Source organism: Gymnoscopelus microlampas, assembly GCF_963454915.1.
Source record: "Gymnoscopelus microlampas genome assembly, chromosome: 12".
NCBI classification, from domain to species: domain Eukaryota; kingdom Metazoa; phylum Chordata; class Actinopteri; order Myctophiformes; family Myctophidae; genus Gymnoscopelus; species Gymnoscopelus microlampas.
The window spans coordinates 13414406-13437896 of NC_139949.1; the positions used below are offsets into that span (position 1 = coordinate 13414406).

General features: G+C 39.6%; 1 protein-coding gene across 2 annotated transcripts; it reads right to left on the reverse strand.

The window, feature by feature from the left end:
- Positions 1-811: 811 nt before the first annotated feature.
- kif4 (kinesin family member 4) lies at positions 812-22930 on the reverse strand. Of its 2 annotated transcripts, none has more exons than XM_084074783.1 (31): positions 22797-22930; positions 20652-20793; positions 19957-20071; positions 18742-18932; positions 17700-17789; positions 17035-17201; positions 16540-16634; positions 16010-16129; positions 15243-15418; positions 14352-14413; positions 13804-13936; positions 13396-13454; positions 13041-13146; positions 12557-12697; positions 11946-12095; positions 11511-11605; positions 11146-11290; positions 10342-10452; positions 10114-10197; positions 9838-9951; positions 9217-9372; positions 8835-8929; positions 7775-7904; positions 6931-7101; positions 6276-6386; positions 5728-5805; positions 4874-4972; positions 4511-4663; positions 3565-3684; positions 2390-2509; positions 812-1278 (listed from the first exon to the last, which is right to left on the reverse strand). In XM_084074783.1, exons 2-31 carry the CDS (start codon positions 20769-20771, stop codon positions 1156-1158), a joined length of 3630 nt encoding a protein of 1209 aa, XP_083930909.1. In that variant the 5' UTR covers positions 20772-20793; positions 22797-22930; the 3' UTR covers positions 812-1155. The 2 variants fall into 2 exon arrangements, with proteins under 2 accessions (XP_083930909.1, XP_083930910.1); XM_084074784.1 differs by having other exon boundaries at positions 22779-22930.
- Positions 22931-23491: the final 561 nt, after the last annotated feature.

The following is a 23491-nucleotide window of genomic DNA, read 5'->3' on the forward strand; positions in this document are numbered from 1 at the left end:
AAACCTTCATTTTTGCCAATGATTTAACATTTCAGCCTTCATAATTGCTGAAAAAAGTTAGTTTTAAGATATGAATTGTTGATTGAGTATCATGTTGTAGGTAGAAAGGAACCCCAGAATAAAGGTGTGCTGCATGTAACATGGGATCCAACCCAAATATGTTCAGGGTACGTTTAAAGAGATCAGGGGGACAGAACATTTTTGGTAAATATTCAGGGAATAGATAATGTTTGGGACACCACATAATATAATTGATACAACCATAAAAGCACCATAAACTCTGTTCAGAGGGATCTGTCAAAATATGTTCTGGAAACAAATGCATTTTTTGGACACAAAACCAGTAATGACACCATGGCAAGTTCTGCATGTTGAGTGGACAGGATAAATGCTCTTACATTACATAATACAATAGAACTGATGTGTGTATTGCAGATAGCGTGCAACTTGGCTGAGTAGAAAAAGCTACAACAGTCTTATATCTTTATTCTTGTCATTTTATATCTCATTTCTCATATAGTTTCTCCTGAATGGCTTAAAAAGTGTATAAAATGTGTCATCATACAATAAATGTGTGAAATACATAAGGCAGGGAAGCCGTTTGGAATTCCAGGCTCCATGAGTGGCACACACAAAAAAGTGTAGTTCTCAGTAATTCTGTTTTGTCCAACAGAAGATATCAAAGAAAGCAACCAGCCATGTGGGGATTTGTCAAATGCAGCGTTCAATGCCATTACTAAACAAACACTCATCACTTTGTTACTAAGGGTAAGACTTTCAAATCAAACTTATACACACACACAAATTATACAGCAAAACAACTTTTATTCAATTTAAACATAACAATTACAGAATACCCATTTCAATTTCAGTGAAAATTTAAAATACATAGACAGAATATCTAAAAACGGACACGAATCAGTTTTCATTTTGTGAGTTATTATCTAAATATCTACAGTAGTTTCTTAAAGTCTAAAATTATTGTACAGTACTCCTAAATGTGAGATGATGAGCTAGTGCAACAAAGCAGAACATTGGTCCATGATCATCACTGAACATAAACAGACATCTTGGGATCGTTTACCCATTCTCCAAAAACATTTAAATGGACAAGACAAGTAAGAAGGAGTACGCTAGAAGGCCCCACTGGGCTAACTACTCCTTGATTGGCGTACAACCAGAGAAGAAGCTATCCTGAGTACTTCCTAGTCTTTTCTTCTTCTTCAGAAAGCTGGTCGTCATTTTGTCTAGTCCATTTTCCTCCTCCTCTTCTTCATCCTGAAATGATATAACACATCATTTAGGATTGCACTATTTCTCAGCTCAGTGCAACACCATTTCTGTGCATGAACTTTAGAAAGATAAAAAAAATCCCATGAAGCCCATTTCTATGCCGCCTTATGAAATACATATAATGCATTATATTCTGATTTTTAACTGTAGTTATAAGTAGTTATAAGCAATCAAATGCTCCTAACGATTTATAAAACTATACAAAAAGCCTTTTAAAATGACTTAAGGTCAAGTCTCTCAGACATTGCTTTGGCAAGGATTATAGTGCATCATTATTCTTATGGTTGTAATACATTATAATGCCACTATAAGTGGTCATTGGCTGCTTTAAGTAAAGTAATGACATTCCTGGAGGTGTAGGCAGACATTGTGTGCGTTTATTTAGGGGATACAATTGTAATCTTGTGCTGCTGTACTTTGTACAGTTCTAACTCGTGAATGGCTCACCGTCTTTGGCAATGACCACTAGATGCCATTGTCTCATTTGGACAGCACTACATTTAATAAGGCAATATTTCTTGGAGTGGTGTAAAGTAACTAAGTACATTTACTCAAGTACTGTGGTACAATTTTGAGGTACTTTTACTTTACTGGAGTATTTCCAATTTTCAGTACTTTTACTTCTACTCCACTACATCTCAAAGGCAAATATTGTACTTTTACTCCACTACAATTATTTGAAAACTTTGGTTACTTTGCAGATATAAATGATTACATTATAAAACATACATTAACCACTTTAGCCCTGTTTTTACCTAGGCTATTTGTAAATAGCCTAGGTAAATCCAGGTAAATTTGGAATTCTGGATTTTACTTGCAACAGAATATTTTTACATTGCAGTATTGTTACTTTTACTTAAGTAGTAAAAGTAAAATTTGAGCACTTTTTCCACCACTGATTTTTGGTAATGGTCGGTCGATTCCACCTTTTGTTTTAGAAACCACACATTAACATGTTCAACACCATTTGACCCGACTCCTCTGATTGGAAGTCAAGTCTGTGGAAATGATTCCAGTCTGACAGTGGACAGGAAATCAATGGTTTCACTGACTAGCGAGGAGATGCACACAGATATGGATCCCCACGTTTGCTTACCGTCTTAGCTGATGGATTGACTGGTGGAAAGAATCCACCTCCTGGGGTGGTGGGGTCATCTGGAAGAGGAAGACTGTCGGGTGTCTGGGGACGACCGAGTTCCATAGGACGGTTTAGATCCTGAAATGGAGAAAGATTTAAAAAGGTCCAGGTAGCTTATTGGTCATTTGGTTAAGCAATTTGTCTGGTCACTCTCAAGAGATGCCAATACATTTTTTGCTCTGTCAAAGCCTTATATCCGTCTGGTTGTCATTTCATCACACCTCTCTACTTGATTTATCCTTTCAATGTTTCCCCAACCATCATATTGTTGAGACTTTATTTTATTTACTTTTTGTGATTGATTTGATGTTTTTAACGTGTGTAGTAACAGAATAGAGAGTAGAGATTTCCTGTGAATGAAAAGTGAAATACAAATATTTTTTTTATTATTATTATTAATGTCCCGTTCTACCTGAGTGAGATGGAAAGGCGCTTAATACTACAAAATAAATACATGGATTGTATTTATTTTCATCTAGCCCAGTCAGTTTTGAAGTTGGACACAGTGACTTTGAATAACGCAACAAATCAGGCAAAAAAAAGCACCATTCCACAAGTAGAGGAGTGTGTCAGTCACAGGTGTGTGTCAGTCACAGGTCCTGTATTGCCTATTTTAATGTTGTTTTATGCTTTTACTTTATTTTATCTTTGTTTGCTTCATTGTTAAATTGGTTGTAACTGTATTCTTGCTCTGTAAAGCACTTTGCGCTGCATTTCATGTCATGAAAGGTGCTATACAAATAAAGTTTATTATTAATGCAGTGCTTCTCAAAGTCCAGGGGTCCTTGAGGGGGTACCAAGTTGTCCCCAGCTAAATTACTGATAGTTAACCCTTAGAGGTCTGAAACTCATTACAAATGGAACCAAATGGTCTGGACCAAAAATATGTGTACCTTCTGACACTGCTGTGAATAGGTTTGTCATACCTGCTGTTATACCTATACTTAAAATGTATTTTCATCTAATCTTTATTCATTCATAATGTAATATTGTATTGTTGGGTTTGTTAAGTCCCTGCAGAACATATTCCACCCACATTTCATTGCTTGTGCCCATGTAATTGACCCAAAAAAAAAAGGCCCTCTTCTAGTTTTACAGGTGCAGTATATATATATATACACACACCAACTTACCTCATCTGGGTTCTCCCGATTACGGCAGTGCTTGTGATCACACTGGCAGTTCTCTCCGCATGACACCTTCCCCTTGCGGCAACGACACACCTTGTTGAAACAGCGACCCTTACAGGCACACTGAGGAGAGAAGGCATTAGTGACAGTATCATCGGCGTGTACTAGCTACCCAGGGACTGGCAGCACACATAAGAATCTTATTGTATATGCCCTCCACTTAGTGCTGGGAGATACATTGTAGGGACAGGTCAGAGCAAGTACATCAAGTCCTGGGTCTCCATGTCTGTTACAGAAAATGATTCACGATGGGAAGAATAAAAAGTAGTTAGAGTACAGATACTTTGCTTACTCAAACAATACTCTTACTCTGCTTACTGACTTAGAGTAAAAAAGAAAACTTACTTTTTATTCTTCTCATCGTAAATCATAATTTTCTCTGGGTCATTTCACTTTAAACGCCCACTAGGGGTTTTGTGTGTACCCAATGTAGTTTTTAAGTAGCTTGATTCAATATTTAGATTCATTTTTTTTATTCATTTTATCAGACATACGCCCTTCCAATATAAACCCATTGTAACTTCAGTGCAAAGTCCATTTTAACCACGTTAGCCATATTGAAAACACACATCCCTGGTTCTGATGGCTGATAGTCCTTCTAATGCGTGAGTGTGCCATATTTTTTACCTTAGTCAAACATTCCTTGTGAAAGCTGAGTCATAACCAAAATATTACATTATCAACAGTCTTATTTGGTTAATAACTTTGTGATATTTGATTTTGTCACCATCGCCCAGTGGTAACTTCAATGGACAGTATTTGTGTCACATGACAATGATAAAGTAAACAAAGATATTCAGCATAATTTATGGCTGTTGGCAGGCAGCTTCAATGCAAAAATGTTGATATCTGCCTCCAAAACACATTTTGTCTTGGAACAAAATCTTACTCCAATTAACTTCTTCAACTTCGTCTTCCTCTTGTTGTTAGGGTTAGGACGCCACAAGTCTTCCTCTTCTTCATCTTCCTCCTCCTCAGAAGCAGACTTGAGATCCTCCACACAGATCGTATGGGAGGCTGTGCTGTGCTTTGCCTTTTTGGACTGCAATGGGCAGAGAAAACAGTATGGATGTGACACCAAGTACACCTGATTCAGTAAAATTCTGTTTTACTTCTGAAACATCATGCATGCAAGTGTCCCAATATTAGAGAGTATTAGAGAGACCCTTACTTTTGCACAATCATGTACAATACAATTTGATCTGGATTTTCCAAATAAAGTACTGAGTGCCAGGTGAAAGAAATGGCTCACCTTTACTGGTGGTGGGATGAACTCAAAAGAGTCATTCAGGCTCTGTTCCGCCTTAGCTGGTGCTGGGGGTTTTCGCACGCTGGCCAGCAACGTTAGTTTCTGTAACAAACCAAAATACAGCATTGCCAACATAACCAGTATAACCCAGTCTAAGATAAATATCTACAAACAGAATATATTTTCCTTAAACCATGCACCTTATGAACATATTATCTGCCATTTGTCTGGCTACGTCATTCCACTTCTATTTTTAACCACGGACCTTAATACATTTCACACTGCTAATATTGCCCAATCTGTTTTTCTATTGTCTAATCCACTTTTCTGTTTTCACCTTTCTTTAACCATTTAGACCTGGGTTTAACCAACACCTTTGGGTAACATTAGCTGTTGCTATACACACACACACACACACACACACACACACACACACGTATAGGAACATTTTTTCTTTTGAAATGTTTTAATTAAAATCTGAAGTTTTTCAGAAAACTTAGGTCAGGATTTAGAAGAGGTTTTTAGAATCGGCCTAAGGTCTGTAATGGAGCTTGTATGACAAAGAATTTCACCCACTTTTGATTTTTTTTTACACCTGTGATGTGACAAAGTTGAGGAGAGAATTTTGTATTACATTACCTCTGAATCATATGTACAAAGTATTAATTTGTAAATGTTGAGGTTGTTTTAACTAAAGACATTTTGCTAATTTGTAGTCACATTAAGGCGTTACTCATACAAGTGATTTTCTTCCTTAGATTAAACATTGTCAGACAAATTCAACAATAATATCAAATGAAGGTGCAAAAGTAGACTAAAACCATCATTTCATCCATTGAATGGATTACCAGTCTTACCTGTTTATATTCTTCAACTTCCTCCATCAACGCCTTGTTTTTATCACTCAATTCCTGCATCTTCAAGAGTTCCTCTTCCTAAAATGGTTGAATACACAACTAGTTTAATAATTCTACTCCAACACAACTGTTAAGGCTAAGTCAAGAATGTGTAGATTGTTTGGACTACATTCATAATGCATCTTATAACTGCATATTAGACTTGCAAGTAAGTCTACACCCCCTTGTGTGTACGACACAACAGTTAAGTCTGGGAAACGAAGGTCTGTCATTTCTTTACAGATTAGCTGATTTAACGCATTTCCAATTGCCTCTTAAAAACATTACAAAATAGCCCAACGAGGGACAGTTGTTTAAAAAGACAGATTTGTGTTCTGGGCCATATGCTAAGTCTGCATCGTCTGAAGAGCTCAAAGTTTTAACTTGAAAGAAATGCCAATACATTTGTCACACATTGGCTCATGCCTCCTGGATGATGGAAGAGGTTTGCATTTGGGGTGGGGGGGGGGGGCGGGGGGTGAAACACCTCTTTATAAAAAAGTACAAACCTGGTATTGAATGCGCTGCAGAAGTTCGCGTTTGCTTTGCGAGGTCTCGTCCACTTCCTGGCTTGTTTCATCAGATTGTTTGTTCTGGTGCTGGGTAAGGATGTATAGGACCTGGAAGAAGGGACAGAAGACAAATACAAAGATGCTTAAAACATAACATTGAATAACATTAAGGAGACATCCATTCACACACAGTTCAATCATCTTGCTGAACAAATCAGATTGTTGCTGAACAAATTAGATCGCGTAGTCACACAACAGTTCTAACAGGTGGAAGCGTTCAAGACGGCAAACCAGTTGCGTCATTTTAAAACACGCAGATAATTTCACGATTTAGCCTTCATCCATTGGATGAAAAGACAAAAAACCCTGGATTATTTTTTATCGTGCAGCTGAAAACCCTGACCGATTCCTGAAAATGATTCTCCCAAAAACCCGATCAGTAGTCATCACTTCAAAATATTTTCCAGGAACCGTACCCTTTTCCCAAGACATTTGGGCTATTGTTATTTTCCATGCGTTAGAACCCCAACTGTTCATAATTCCGACAATGCTAAATGGCCACCGAATTAACCTTTAACAACACAAAACCTTTTTTCCTAGCACTCTTCAAAAGCAGTGTTACAAAGTACTTCATAAAGAAATAAATAAATACCTTCTCTTGATGCGTCTGCTCCATCTCAATCAACTGCTGCTGGTGCTCCATCTCCATGGTCGATACAACGTTTCTCTCATCACCCAACCGTTTCGCCAAGTCCAGCAAGTTCGCCTTTTCCAGCTGGAGTTCACTCTCAAGCTTAGCGTTACCCGTTTTAGTAGTCACCAACTAGATAAGGAAAAACAACAAATTACATGTTTTTTTCATACTGTGTGTAGGCCTGTCACAATAGTAACATAATTGCAATTATTTGAGAAATCACAATAATATTTTGCATAATCATTTCCATGAAGACAAATGTTGATATGCAGATCTACAAGCTCAATGGGATGCGTCGAGGTGGCAGCATGCGTACATATTGCGTTACAGTCTTGATCAAAACAAAAATGACACCCTGCAACGTCTGCTGTAGTGTACAATGGATGTATTACGAGAAACGTAATGAACACATACGCAAAAACAACTTGTCGAGCAAGCCTATTGCCTTAAAATGTGCGTTTCACACACCGAGAGCAGAGGCAGCAATTTGTTCATTGAGAGCAGTTAGGTTTTCAGTTTCTTGCTCAATGATACTTCCACACAAAGCCAGGTGGAGTGGCAGGTTGAACCGGGTACCTTACGGTTCCCAGACAGGCCCTCTACCTCCTGAGCCGCTGCCACCCCCTGCTAACAGACAAAACATAACCTCTGCTGGCGGTGGTGAAATACAGTTAATAAATCCTGTCATCTCATAAATCCTAGCTTTAGCTAAGTGGGCTCACATCAGACAGTAAACCCTATAGCTTTAGCGGGTGGGCTCACATCAGACAGTAGACCCTATAGCTTTAGCGGGTGGGCTCACCTCAGACATCAGGACCTTGAGGGCATGCTTTGCATCGACAATAGATGTGATGCTGTCCCAGCGCTGCTTCAGGCGCCCCTCGTTGTCTGCATCCAGAACCTTCTGTTGAAGATCAGCAATCTGGGCGCTCCTGTTAAAAGGACCATTTAATCAACATATTATGTACATTGCACTCTAAAAACAGGAATACAAATAAACATTTTTATCACTCTAACATCTACTCAGGTTTGTGTGTGGACCCAGTATTTAAGTTGCTTGATTCAATATGTAGATATTTGATCAGACACGCTCTTCCTATATAATCCCATTGCAACTTCAAATCTATTTTAAACCCATTAGATACATTGAAAACACCAGTCCTTGGTTCTGGTGACCGATATCGGCCTTCTAATCCATGAGGGGGTGTTTTTTTCCAATTACGTTTTCATTTATAGAAAATATAATAAGGTAACTGCCCCCCTCACGCATTACAAAATTAAGATCGATTCAATACTTTAACATCTTAGTCCTAGTCAGCGGACAAACAGTATGCCTCAGCATTGCAAACGAAACAAGGACATCAGGAACAATAGAAACAAGGACATCAGGAACAAAGTAAAAAGAAAACACGCATGCCCTGCGTGTTTTCTTTCACACCTGATAAAAGATTGCATATATCCAGGATGTAAGACTTGAGAGGTCGCGTAGCCAAATAATAAAGTACTGTAGCAGATGACTGACTATATACACACACACACGTCTTAAAACGATTGATGATAAAGTCACTTGAGTAAAAGTTCTACTATGGTTGATATTTAACCATGTTGTCTTGGATGTCAACCAGTCGACACAAAAGCACACAATCACCAGACAGACAAACATGTCTACATGCCATACACCATTTGGTAAACTCTTTCGCATCGTCACTCCCTCAGAGCTTGGTTACCTTTCCAAGAGCACAGCAAATAATCTCACACTTACATAAACCTGAAGTTAGAGTAACAGTCTTGCGTTGCCAGACCTCACTCCATTCCAAATGGAGAACCTCTAGAGAACCTCATTTGAAACAAGTGAGACTCACCGTAATGCCATTTCTGTCTCAAGGTGATCCACCTGTTTAGTTAGAGGCACTTCCATCGCGCGATTCTCCATCTCAGACTGGAGCAGTGTCCTGCGCTGCATGGGAGACAATGCCACAGTACAGGATTATTGCACAGTGGTATTTCTCCTGGTTTAGACAGTTATTTATCCTGGTTACAGACAGGTGACAGTATAGGATTAAGTCTAACCGGCAGAAAAAAAAAAAAACTATGTGACAATATCCATGTACTAATCCATGTGGACTTCTGTTCCGTTTCATCCATGATGGATGAAACTGAACAGACCATGATACCAGATATATATTTTTTAACCCATTAAGACCTGAGGCCGCTTTGCTGAACAGCGGTATACTTTCGCCTCACCCTCATTTTGGTAGCAGGTCTTCCCCCTGCCTCAATCTGCTGTTTGAGCTGCTTGATGTCCTGTGCCAGGATCTTCCGGTCCTCCATCAGGTCTTTAAGGTGCCGTCGTGCCTCCTCTGTGCTCGCCAGCACCTCAACCTCATTGAGGAACCATGCCTGGCCACACAAAATGCAATGTGAGGTACAGATAAATATAGAATGGCACATAAAGCGCAAATTATATAACCATTATGGTCCCCACATTCAGAACTTTGACAGTGGGAGAATTAAAAACAGCCCAGATGCAATATATTCACAATAAAACCTCACACAAGAAACAAGGGCACGCAATACCAATTTGGTTATGATTGGATGTTGCGTTCATGATAATTTTTGTGTAAGAAATAGGCCACACCCACACATTTGTGAAGGCAAATTACAGGCAAACAGTATGGAATATCAGAACCCTGTTTGGCCGTCATTGTCACATGACTCAGGAGACCATTGTGCGCAATTTGGTGGGAGAAATAGTGTGTCCGCAACAAACCATGACATTCGTAGCACTTGTAAAACATGGTATCCAAAGGAGGAACTGAATATAATAAATGAAGAATTGGAAATTCCTCCCAAAAGCTTTATTACCTTAAATCTACCAGCATCCCCCTCCATTTTTCTACTGTGGACATCTTTGCGTTTCTCAGCCACCTCTTTTCTCTTCTGCAGGGCATCTTTCAGACGCTTGTTTGCTGCGGCAGCCTGAGGGGAGAACATTTGTCATCAACATTTTAAATAGAGACGACTGTCATCTCAAGTGAGTACATGTGTCAGAGCAAGAGAGGGGGAGAAAGATCAAGCAAATCAGAGAACCGTGGTATAAGCAGTTTTAACTTTTATCACTCATATTAGAAAAGGCCTGACCTCCTCCGTTTTGCGATGAAGGATATTAGTCTGCTTCTGGAAGTCCCTTTCCAGTTTCAGCAACTCGTACTGTCGCTTACGATCCTATAAAAGAGACAAATATTATAGCCCAAGAAACATTATAAACTGGAATTCACTGATGTCCAGCATTGGTTTGATATTTATCATCATTTAACTCCAAGTCATGCTAATTCAGTCGAAATCATTTAAGGTCAATAGACCACTGACCTTCTCCTTCAGCTGAAGAACCTCCTTGTCCTTCTGGGTCTTCAACTGTCGGAATTTCTCAGAGTCGTCCTTCATCTGCCTCATCAGACGCACGCGCTGTGACTTCATACCCTGCAAGGAAAGGTCTGTCTTAATGAGTTACCTGATATCTGTGGCCTTCAAATCCTACAATGACAAGCCTGTTTTACCACATAAAACCCTTTAATTGGTTGACCGGAGTCCCTCAGGGCTCTATACTAGCGACTTTTCTGTTATTGCTCTGCGCACATATGTGAGCTTGTAAATGTGTAATTTTCAGCTTCCCCCAGAATAAGGATGCTGGGGTTTAAGTGGTTAATGAGGTACCTGGTATCTATCTGTGGCCTTCAATCGACACAAAGGACAAGCCTGTCTTAATTAGGTACACTGTACCTGAAACTGCAAACAACCAAATCTGGTAATAATGTCATGTACTGACAGATGTGTTAGTGATGCATCAAAAATAGATGGGAGAATGGTCATGTGACTGGTCTTGAAAGATACACACAGAAAAACTGGCCACATCTGTCCATAAAAATACAACTATAGGCCCGGACAGCTAGGGTAGCGGTCCGAGCGCCTAGGCTGCTGACAGCATGTTGCGAGTTTGCCGACGGCCTTTGCTGCATGTCACTACCCATCTCTCTTCCCATTTCCTGTATACTAATAAAAGGCAGAAAAGAAATGCCCAAAAATATCTGTACAAAAAAAAACATACAACTATATACATATCAGTAACATAAGAGGAAAATGGTGGTGGGAGTAGAGTGAAGCCGTTAAGATCACCTGTATCTCCTGCTGGAGCTTAGAGACGTTGCGGACAGACGACTCCTTAAGTTTGAGGAGTTTAGATTGATCATGCAGCTTTTTCTTCATGTCTGACATGTTAGCCTCCAGTTCCTGTAGCCTCTTCCGCCGCTGCTCACTAAGCCTGGAGAATAATAGTTTTGTATATTAATACAAGTAATGAAATATAAAAACCCTGCTTGTGTAAGGTTTAAAAAGAAAATTTCACAATGTACTTCAGACCAAATGTATTTCTTAATCAACAAATTAAGTGAGGCTAAAATATATAATTTAACCCACATTTTAGCCCTAATTCAAGTCATTATGAGGTATTCGATATACAAGGTAAAGCTAACTGGCATTACTTGGCCTGGTTGGTGTCTTTCTTAGCAGACTGCAGTGCCAACGTGAGCTCCTCCTTCTCCTTCTGCAGCAAATCCACTGCAGACTGCAGGCTTTTCTGTGGGATGACATGCTGCTTAGAAACCCAACTGTGTGACTTTGGCACATACAGTATGAGTGAAACATCCAACAGGACTGTTGGATAGTTGATCAATGGAATTTTATATTGATCTCACTCAGCAAATTGCTCAAAACATGTGCATGAAATGCACACGTTAACCTTCGCAACTAAATACACACGCATACATTCTTGTTAATTCCTATGAAACGCTTCCACCTTGAATATTCCTGGAATTTCGCAACACTTCAACCCATTCTCTGACTTCCTGTCTCGCTACACAGTCTCTATACTGGTAAAAGCAAAGATTACAGCAAATTAAAAAAAAACACTGCTCTACCTGAGAATCAGTCTGCATAGGTTCCAGCTGGTTTTCACACATTTTCTTAATGTAGGCCTCCTTCAAAGACAACATTTTGTCTAGGTCAAACAGTTCCTTAGACATCTGGGCCTGGCGCAGAGCGTGATTGGTAGTATCAGCCAAGGCTTCCTGCAGAGTGAGGTGAAGGGGAAGAATACATCAGTTGTTGTGCAGAATCTAACAAAATCCACCACATTCAATGCAAACATGAAAGAACACTGGTTCTCAAACGTTTTAATTTGAAGGAGGACCCCATAACTCAGAGTGTACAAATGTATTCAACACATGTGTACACTCTCAGAGTTACAGACAGGTAAGGGTCCATTTGGAACCCCCTTACTGGACCCCACCCCACTTTGAGAACCATTGATTCAACCACTTGAATCCCAGCATCCGTATTCTGGGGGGAGGGGGGGTATTGGTCAAAAATAGCAGACCTACAAGCTGAGACGCGCTGTGAGCTTGTAGATCGGCTATTTTTTGGCAAAGAGATTTGGTGTAGAGTAGACGAAAAAACGGTCCAAGTACAATTGCAACTAAGGTCTGTTTTACTAACATAAGAGGGTTTAAGTGGTTAATACAGTACATACTGATGATTGGTCCTTGCAAGAGCTGTCACTGTCATTCCCCAATCCTGGAGCTGCACTTGCTCCTTCTCCACTGGAATTGAAAGACGCGGCTTCTCCTGCGGTCAGAGCATCAATAGAGGCAGCAATGCAGGCACTCTCGTTCTGAGAAGCAAAATCGGAGAAAATAGATTAACATGATGTCTTCGAGTAACACGGTTTAGTGGAAAGCTTTGCGATACAGGATTTGTTTTCATTCAATTTATGGGTCGTCTTCAACTTCTATTCCAAGGCAACAAAATCCGACAGTCCCGGTCTCTTTTAGCACTTTCTTTGAATTTAGAGATCACCAGACATATAAGATGACGAGCTCGGCTTATCCGAGGACGACGTAGAGAGACTTGTCAGTACGTGGTGATCTCTTATTGTCCGACTAGAAAATGGAAGGCTCTCGACATCAACCACATCTCCTTTTATCAACATATAGGACCTTTCAAAGTTTCCCTACCTGGAGCTCCATGATGATGTCCCGCAAGTTAGCCATCAGCTCCACCTTGCCCTTCAACTCATGGTCCTCCAGGGTCTCTAGCACGTTCTCAAGGTCCACTCTACACCTAAATAAATAAATAAAAAATAACCATGGCATGCATTTCAAAAGGCACATGCAGAAATCAGAACATTCAATTGCTAACTAGTCTAAGTGCTGTATATTTCAAAATTGATGCCCAAAATGAAATGCAAAACCGAACCAAAACAAGCATCAAAATACTGAACACATGAAGTGTTTGAATATGCTGGCTCGCATGTATGGTTTATCACAGCCTACTTTTCACCGTCTGTGATCAGATTACTAGTAAACTTACGCCTCATGTTGCCGCAGTTCCTCAAACTTGCTTTGAAGCTTCTCATTTACTTGCTCCGTCTACAAGGAAACAAGAGAAATACAATCTGTGATGAAAGTAACTGATGGAAAATGGGTACTTTGCAGTTTGCAGACATAAGAATTGCATTTGCATTTGGAGGTTGAAAGTGATTAAACTTTAAACACTGTATCTGGCTAATACACTTTGAACTAAATGTATTCCGGCACATGTTGCGGCATGTTGTGAGCTTGCACTGTTGTGCAAAAAAGTATAAAATAGGGCTTAAGTGGTTAGTTAACTTTGTCATCTGACCATTAAAACAAGTGTGGCTCAACAAAATGTACTTATTTTCAACTAAAGTGTTGTTAGACACTTGGTCCCTACACTCACAACAGGACTCCAGTTTACCTCAATAATCTTCTCAAACATGATGGCCGTCTGGCCAGCGGCTTGGCTCAGCTCCTTGCTCAGCTTGCCATTCTCGGCCTGCAGAGCACGGTTTTTCTCCAGAAGCTTTGTCACGTTCTCAGCTGGCTCCGACCTGTGGGGAAGGGACCATGTTTAGGCTTAAGGGATTTTGTGAGGGAATTTGGTTACACATGGAAAAAAACAAAGTTATTTACAAAAAAACATTATAAACACCAAAGTGTTTTGACTGATGAAGACACATTTGTGTCTAAACATCTGTTGTGAAGTGTTATAAAATAATTATAAAACTGTGCACAGATTTCCTTTTTTGGGACGTGATCCTACGTATAATTGATTTCTTTTTTTTTTTTCAAAAACTGCATCAAAATAATTCTGTCAGCCAAATGATTAAGACTAATAAACAGGGCATACAGATAGTCTGATACTGTAATTGGGATAACAATATCTACCCATTATAATAATACTTTATTTTAACCACAAAACACGCAACTGTAGAAGGAAATCTAGAGAATGTTTTAGTGCCTTACCCAGAGAGTACTGGAGCCACACCTCCACAAGCATTCAGCAGCATCACCTGCAGCTCCTGAACCTATGGGCCAATAGGAACAGAAACGCCATTACTTTATTTAATAAAAGATAATTACAATAGCTGCCGTACAGTAAACTTAACTGTCTTAGTGACAGTTTACTGTACGACTTATTTATCAGTCCAAATTAGATATCAGCACAGAAATCTTACACCAGCGTTCAAACTCACCAAAATCAACTTGTTAATTCCATTCATTGAAAACAATTTGAAAATACCCATTTATATATGACATAATCCATGTAGGCCTGTACAAAGTAGAATATTTTGCATCCTTTTTGTAAGTGATATATGACTGCATATGCTTAGATGCAAACACAATATCAGGATCAAGCTTTGGAGTAAAATGTTTAAACATGGAGTCCAAACAATGAACAGAGGTTTGAGGAAGAATGGCAATTTCTCTTTACATGTGAACTAGTTCAGAGGAGCTATATTGGCCCGACTATGGAATCACGACCCATTATCTGATGTAATGTACTATTCATATTTCTGTTACAGTTGTACTTTGTCCAGAACATCTCAATTTGGGGCCCTGTCACAGCATAACCACCCTATATACACTTTGTTGACCAGTGTCCCCGATAGGTCTACTTCCCTACTTTTTTCCCCCTCTACAACAAATTGTTTCGCTTAAAATAGACAATTTGCAAGCTCACAACCCGTCGCAATGCATTGTGAGCATGTAGTGAAGCCATTTTGGCCCCATGTTCCCCTATTTTCAGAGCATGTTTGCCTATGACATGCACAGAGTAGGGAGGGATGCCAGGGGTTCATGTGGTCAAAACCCCGGCCTAGTCCACGACACGACAGTGCGATTTAATGACCCTACCTGCTGTTTCATCCGTTTTAGCTCTGCAGCTTTGGGGTCAACGTTGACCACAGGCTTGTTCTTGATCTTGCGAGCTCTATCGGCATAGCGCAGCGTGTTGATGGTCTCCTCCATGTTAGAGTCGGCAGGGCTTACACATGCGATCATCAGCGTGTGGCTGTTGCCTCCTAAAGAATCTGATGGAAAAAGTTAATGCAAAAAGATTTAAATTTCAGGCTCACTTGGTAGAGCGCATAACATTAACTAATTCACTGCCAAGGAGGACACAGAACAAGGAGATAACATGATCCGAAGATTTACTGCTCCATTCACTTCCTGTTTAAAGTATTTGGGAAATATTCTGTATCTCGGTTCCTGAAAAAACTCGCTGGAATTCTGGGCTTCATTTATTTACTCGGCCCGAGGACCTGAGGCCCTTTGCTGCATGCCCTTGCCCATCCCCCTCTCCTGCCATTTCCTGTTTCTCTCCACCATCACCTCTCTTCTACAGCCATTTCCCTTTTCTCTCCACTATCACCTACAGCCATTTCACGTTTCTCTCCACTATTACTGTCTGTCAAATAAAGGCTTGAAAATGTCCCAAGCATTACTTTAAAAAAAAAGAAAGGCTTGAAATTTCAAGGCAAATGTTCAGTAAAGACACTACTTTTTTCTTATGGAATATGAACACAATACAATTTTGTCATTTGCACCCAACAGAAGAGCCATATTATAATGATTATATAAATAATGACAGTTTTACCCTATGTTTTGTCATGTATACATACCCTGCAACAGGCGTGTCAGCTTGGAGTCCCGGTATGGAACAAAGGTGGCTTTCTTACTTTCATCCCCCAAGGCACTGATCACATTACCCAGAGACAAAAGTCCTCGGTTGATGCTGATGCCTGGCGGACACAAAAGTGTTCATGAAGGATTTTTATTTGGAGTCAAAACAGTTTAATCTAAGCTGTATATCTACTTACACTTCAAAGCACACCACCTTTATTTGTTTTTTACTTTGGTTATATAATATACATGATTTGTTGTTGGAACTTGAACCGTGTTGCATATTGTCTGTTAATGTTGATGTTTCTCGAGTCTCCCGATAAGCTATGACAGAAATTGTCTACTACAATACGTGTGGCAGGTTGAGTTTTAGATATCTTGGGTGGCCACCAACAGTACCAATGTGTACTGGGTAAGGCACTGAATAATGGCTGCAGCCTTTCTGAAACGTGTGCTTGAAGTGGGCGAGGTGGAATTCATATTTTACAAAGTGAAACAAAGTATAAATCAGACTTAGGATTTGGCTTGCCTTCCTTCAACCGATCACCCTCTGCTTTTGTCTTCTTCTGCCTCTCCGAACCAGCCAGATCCACGAGGTGGAGTTTCGAAACCACTGAGTCAGTTCTACAAAATGAGATTAAATTAAAAACATGTCAATAGTTCTAAGAATTTAGCATGCAGTAAAGTCATCAACCAAAGACCACCATAAATAAACCTAGTAACAGGACAGTGAGATAGGAGAGCAGTGCTTAATTATTTTTGAACAAGCAAACTTAAGCTACAATCCAGGACGTATTTGAAAGAATAAGACATATTAACCAGTCTGTATGTTAGGGTTTTGATTTTACAAAACAACTATGGGCTGGAGGCAGTCTCCCTATTCTTTTTATTGAGAAATTTCAACCAAAAACCAGAAGAGCGATATAAAACTTTTATTGTAGTTTAAGCCATGCATTTTGCTGGGTGAAAGTGATTTCTGGATTATGTTCAAAGAAGAGAAGGTAACATGGATGAGGTGACTGACTTGTCTTTCCCGTGGCGCTGCTCCAGGGTAATTGTAAAGATGGCATGTGAACGTGATGAGGCAGCGTTCATGGCTGTGGAGCCCACAGTGCGAGCAGAGTTTCCAATCTCCAAGCAGCCAACCATCTCATGGGCAGAGGACACCTGCCTCTCCGTCAGGCCTACAATCTGTGAGGAGTGGATACTTTTCTTAAAGCCAAATAAAAAGCTAGCAAATGGTAAGCATAGTTTCGACCGGTTTAAAGAAAGAGTCAGCACCCTTAAATCAACATTACTATGCTAGAACATCAGGATAGACAATATGCACCAGCCATCTCACAATAACAACCTAAAACTATTATAAATACCAGCATTTCCAGTAATTCATTCAAAATACAGTACTTTCCTTAAAACATTTAAAAGAAAATCAGGGATCTTCAAAAATATTTGTTTGCACCTGTACGAAACCTGTCTAAGACATAGTTAAAACGACACCACTGAGGACTGAGCTATTGGGTTAGGGATGGATGTAATTCATTAGGATCATTCACTAGGGCTCAAATATCTACATTCAAGGACATGTAATCACAAAAACATCGCTCCACCAATGAACCCGGCTGAGAGTGTCGCCAACCTCTTCTGCATCATTATATGTGATGGTGCCACACACCCAAAATAATCTCCCACCTTGATGCCTTCTTTGGGGTCCTCACGGATACTGATGGGGGATTTATCTTTGGAAGGACACAGTAAATCCAGTATCTCTTCATTGTAGATCTGTGGTTAAGATGAAAAGCACACATGTGTGTAATGAGCTAAAAGGTAAAATATTTTTTGGCCAAAACAAAAAGTTTCTAAAAAAGGTTAAAGCTCTATATTCTAATATCATTGCTATAGTTTTTGTTCAGTTTCCCCATCTTCCAGCTCTTTACTAAACGTAAAATATATTTTCAGGTTGGACACCAATTTCGCCCAATCAGAGGAGATAACCCATTTATCTGCTTCAATTTTATCTGCTAATTTTTTGGTTTCGTGACTACCATTTCCACAGAGCTGGGAACCCTGTCTTACAGAACAGGGATACGTCCGTTACAGAACAAACACTTATTGCAATGTTCACCTAATATATAGCCATTTGAGAAAAAAGAAATCTCTATATACAGAGACCCACACCATATATACACAATTATCACTTACACAACCTTTAAAGCATAACTGAATTATTGGCAATTCAGTTATGCTATCGGCAACGTGTTTAATCTCGGCAGTCACCGTAAAATGAAGTACTACATAATCGATCGGACACTGTAAAAGACTAAAGCAATTATAGTCAGTAGACCATTATGGCTAAATGCCAATTCCAAATATGGCATTTTTAGTGATTAGTCATTAATGGCTTTGACTTAGTTTATTACCTACATTGTAATACAATTATGTTTCAGTATTGTTGGTACAATGCCTATACTGTGCTAACTATCAATTGTGGAACATTCAATGACGATATATATTTAGCATAAGTAATTGTGCAGCCCCGATTAGATGTACGTGTAGCGGCGAATATCATCCTCCCCTGCCGACTTCCCTCCCCTGAACATGGGCCAGTTGTATTCGTATTATTCGCTCCGCGGTAGATCCGAACCCCCAGACTCGACGGTGGTGGGCGGGTACTTAAGCACTACGCCACCCAAGAGTGCCCCGATGAAATGCTTTCCCCCCCCCCCCCACAAACCTCCAGGTAGGATACAGTCACAGAGAATTCAAGCTCTCCATTCTTCTCTTTCTCCTCGTAGATCTGTCTGATGACTCTGGGAATGACTCCAACAGATGGATCATTCTCTTGAGCAGACGTGTAGGTGCCACCCATGGAGAAGGTCTTGCCTGAGCCAGTCTGCCCATAGGCTAGAACAGTTGCATGGTATCCTGTATGTGTTCATAGTACATAAAGAAACATTCATCACTGTATGCAGCGATCCATTAATTCACTTTATCACTTGCATCGGTTCGGGTCACCTGGAGGAGGGTGTCTGTTGCCAGACTGATGATGTGTCCAAGGTTGTGCATCAGTAGACGTTTCTGTTAACAGTATTGTGGCCCATTACTTATTTCTATGACCTTTTCCACCATGACATTCTGTTGCATTTCATTTTCAATTCAGTTGCGTTTGCTTGACTTGTTATAAACCCCTTTCTTTCTCATCTGCACAAATTATTGTTTGCAGTTTATTTTTTATTATTATTATTAAATGTAGCATTTATTTCTTGCTATAGATCTTTATTAGTTTGTGTCAATGTATACCATTGAGCAAATAATGTAGCATTTATTTCTTGCTATAGATCTTTATTAGTTTGTGTCAATGTATGCCATTGAGCAAATAATAAATGTTGACATACATTTATTATCCGAGCAGTGATGGTCTAGTAGGCATAACAATCACATTTAAATTATAGGGCAGTAGCTCTCTTATCCAGAGCAGTTTAGCTGCAGCAGTAGAATAATCATTCATAGATCACTGGTGAGCGACATGCTCAATGAGCCGTTTCAAGAATGACTTCCACATGCTATATGATTTGCGCTTTTTAATTCCAAAGTGGATAATAACCACAATGGTGAATAATACTCAATTTCACTCACTGATAACAAGCAACTGGTAACAAGCAACCAGTAATGAGGACTACAAGGGTAAGAACCATACCACACGTAACATGATCCTAGAACGACTATGTCAGTGTAAAATGCTTGGACAAGTACTGTAAGGGACAGGGGAGAAGTAGGGATGCGTATATGGAAGACATAATTTCTTCCAAGACGAGGACACAAAACAAGGATGCATGACATAGTGTATAATCGGTGGCTTTTGCAACAGTGCAAGTTAGACACAACCAACAACACAGGTAGAGCAACAACAATCAAGGGAAAGCATTACTGCAGGTTAGAGCTACTGTACCTTTGAAAAGCCCAGTCAACAAGGGTGAAACGGCATTAATGAAGACTTCTTCTTGCTCAGCTATTGGATCAAATACGTAGTCATACGTGAAGGTCTTCTCTGTGCCAACAACCACCTTAAAACAAATGACACATGTTAAAGTGTAGTCAATTCATATAAATTCTAATGACTCATTGGATGACATTGACAAGTGACTGATGGGGGAGGCAACCTTATTGTTGCTGTTAAACCGGGAAGAATCATATTCACTAGTGTCCAACAGTCAAATGCAATTCAAATATGGCAATAGAGGGATGCCAGATGTCAGTCTGCTTGTGTATGTCTGCATTGAACAGAGAGCTCAGCTCAGAATAAGGTTACTTTATGCTGTGCAAATAGTCTAATTATCTTATTTAGCGTTTTCCCCTTGCAGTTGTCATGGCCCTAAACGAGGACAAAAAAAGAAAAGGGAAAAGACTAAACAAAACTATGCCAACTGATGGTTCAAAAATATTTGAACCATCAGCTTAAGTTAAACAAAAAATAATATCTACATTATCCAACTCTACAATTACTATTAGTTGCAGAATGTAAAGCACATCAAACAATTACCGAATCATACAATACATTGAATTTATACAACATAAATGCAGAGTCAGACATATCGGTCACTGGTCAGTAGGCAAAAGAGGATCGTTTCCTAACGCATGACAGACCTGTGGCTCTCCAGGCACGAATGTGAGACAGCTCTGGCAACCCTCGCTGGTCTCCTTAGGTACCAGTGGACGGCATCGCAGAGCCACCCTCACCGGAATCAGCTTATCTTCGTTTGTCATGTTGCAAACGGCTGTGGATCAGCTGGGAGCAGAAACAACCAAAGGATGTTGATAATTAAGTTGTACTGCGTGACTATTATCAGCCAACAACGGTGTAATGCTGTTGAATTAAGAGTGAAGGTGCAGTACATGGCTTTGAATGAGGGACATCTTACACTATAAACAGGAGCCGCATCGTGACATGTCTACATTTACGGAATCAAAGGGCTAAAAATGTGTCCCTCTCTCGCTGCACCAAAAGGACAGAGTGTCATTTTTTTACTCGCAGCACTAACTTTCTTATATTTTCACCATTAAGACGCAATAATGCCAAATAGAAACAAATAACAGATATTGAGGATGGTCAGCATACCGTCTCTTTTTGTGGAGGATATATATCCTCCACAAAATATCCAAAGCCAATCGGGAGATACAATTACAACACACTCTGTTGAGTGTGTGTATGCGTGTGGGTGGCTGATTTAACCTGGTGCATCCATTAGCTAAATGTTCAATAGCCGTATCATCAGTCATCTGTTTATTTACACTGGCCAATCCACCATGGCAGACCAACAACATTTTAATCAACTTAAAATCAAATCTAACAAATACTTGATTAGCCCTAAACTAAACTATGATTAACGTCATCATTTTAGTGAACCCAAACATAAGAACAAGTGTGGAGTTAAATTAACAGTAGGTAACAGTAGATTGAGGTAAACATTTTTTTTTTTAAATAAATAGAAATGCTTGAGAATCACTGATATATTTTCCACATGGAGTTTGGTTTGCTTCCCGAGTCACGTTTACTAAACACTGCAATGATCTGTACCCATTTGGTTAACTTAAATTATGTAATACTTTTATCATCATGGAAAAAAGTATAACAATACAGAGTGACCTGTACCCTCCCCAACACAACGGTGTCATTGCCGTCTGTCCCCAAACAATAACTTTACCAACAAGGTAGCCCAAATGGCAACTGCATGGTCCTATTAACGTCTAAGCTCAACACCAGAAATGACCCCCACCCCCAAATGTTTACTGTACATATACGTTTTATTGCTACTAGTGTTGATGATGTCTGGTATATTATTGTATGTCTTTAAATGTCTATGAATTGAATACACAGCACCACAATGAAAATAAGCCCTCAGGGATTTTTGGGTTTTAGCCTTATATTTATCCTTTTAGCACCATTGTATATTCTACCACTGTACTATTTGCAAACTGTTAAGTATTCAATCAAGCCCTGTTTAACAGGGCTACCAACAGATATATATATTTTGTTTAGCGTGTCTACAGTTTTTAGAAGCAATAAACGTTAACATAGTATTTACCCATATCAATAAACTTCTCTCAAATATGAAGAACAACAAAATGTGCACCACCAGTAGAGGTGGAAAGTAACTAAGTACATGTACTCAAGTACTGTACTTCGGTACAACTTTGAGGTATTTGTACTTTACTTGAGTATTTCCAATACTTTTACGCCACTACATCTCCGAGACAAAATTGTACTTTATACAAAACTTAAGTTACTAGTTACTTTGTAGATTTAGATTACGAAACACACATTAACCACTTCAGCCCAGAGCCTTCTATTAGATGGCACTGCTTCAGCCACATACATTTCGGCCATTTGAAAATATCCAATGCCTCTTGTGAGCTTGTAGATCTGCTATTTTCAAAAGATGTTTATACATTTGAAAACTTGAAATGGGACATTCTGCATATTGAGTACTTTGGGTACTTTAAGTACATTTTGATTTTGATGCCAACGCTTTTGTACCTTTACTCAAGTACATTTTGAATTCCGGACTTTTACTTGTAAACAGAGTATTTCTACATTGCAGTATTGATACTTTTTATTCAAGTAAAACATGCGAGTACTTTTACCACCACCACTGACCATCAGTAATACTGTTAACGTGGGGTTGACGTCAACTGTCATCAGCAGCACGGTCTAAAACAACACGCTCAGTTAGCTTTACTCTTACACATCGTGACAAGTCCGCTAACATTTACCTAACATGGGCAACTTACAGAGTCCGACGCTTCTTAACGTTTTCTACGGAATCCTAACGGTCGACAGCAGCACCATTGGCGGAAAAAAAAACTTATTTAGAGTCTCTCTCTTCTTGTCTTCATGAGAATCCGCCTGAAAGAATTGTTTGTTATCCGCCCGCCAGATTTAAAATCCAAGCTCCTCCCATTTCCGCTCAGTGCGCTCGCCTTCCTTTTTCCGCTTTGAGTGAATATCAAAGGCGCCTTACTGCCACCCACTGGTGTGGAGTGTGGAGTCAGAATCAGAATTTTATTGTCACATCACAGGTTTACAAGGTAAAAAAGTGGTTGAAATTCGTTTTTTTACATCATTCCCATCGCAACGTTAATTTCCATAGAAAGAAGAGGGGGGGAGGGAGAAGAAGAAGGGGGTAAGTGGGAAGGAGATCAGACAAGAGAACAGCAGAAAGGCCAAACAAGTTATTGGGTGCTTAGAGAAAAAAAAAATGAGTTACAGACAGTGTAGGCCAGTGGTTCTCTAACTTTTTCATGTCAAGGACCCCCAAATTGACACTTATTAGCCCGCGGACCCCCATTTGAAAATATAAGCCAGGGACCCCCATAAGAGAAGATTTTTACAGTGGGGAGACTGTACAAACGGGTCCATTTGGTTCCATTTGTACAGTCTCAGAGTTACAGACACATAAGGGTCCATTTGGTTCCTATCCATCATT

Excerpts from the sequence above, each read along its gene's own strand:
- kif4 (XM_084074783.1), bottom strand. The coding sequence starts at position 20,771 with ATGACAAACGAAGATAAGCTGATTCCGGTGAGGGTGGCTCTGCGATGC. Across the intron at positions 16,635-17,034 it reads CAGCGCCACGGGAAAGACAA|AACTGACTCAGTGGTTTCGA; the intron begins GTCAGTCACCTC and ends CTCATTTTGTAG. Across the intron at positions 5,806-6,275 it reads TGCAGCGCATTCAATACCAG|GAAGAGGAACTCTTGAAGAT; the intron begins GTTTGTACTTTT and ends CAACCATTTTAG.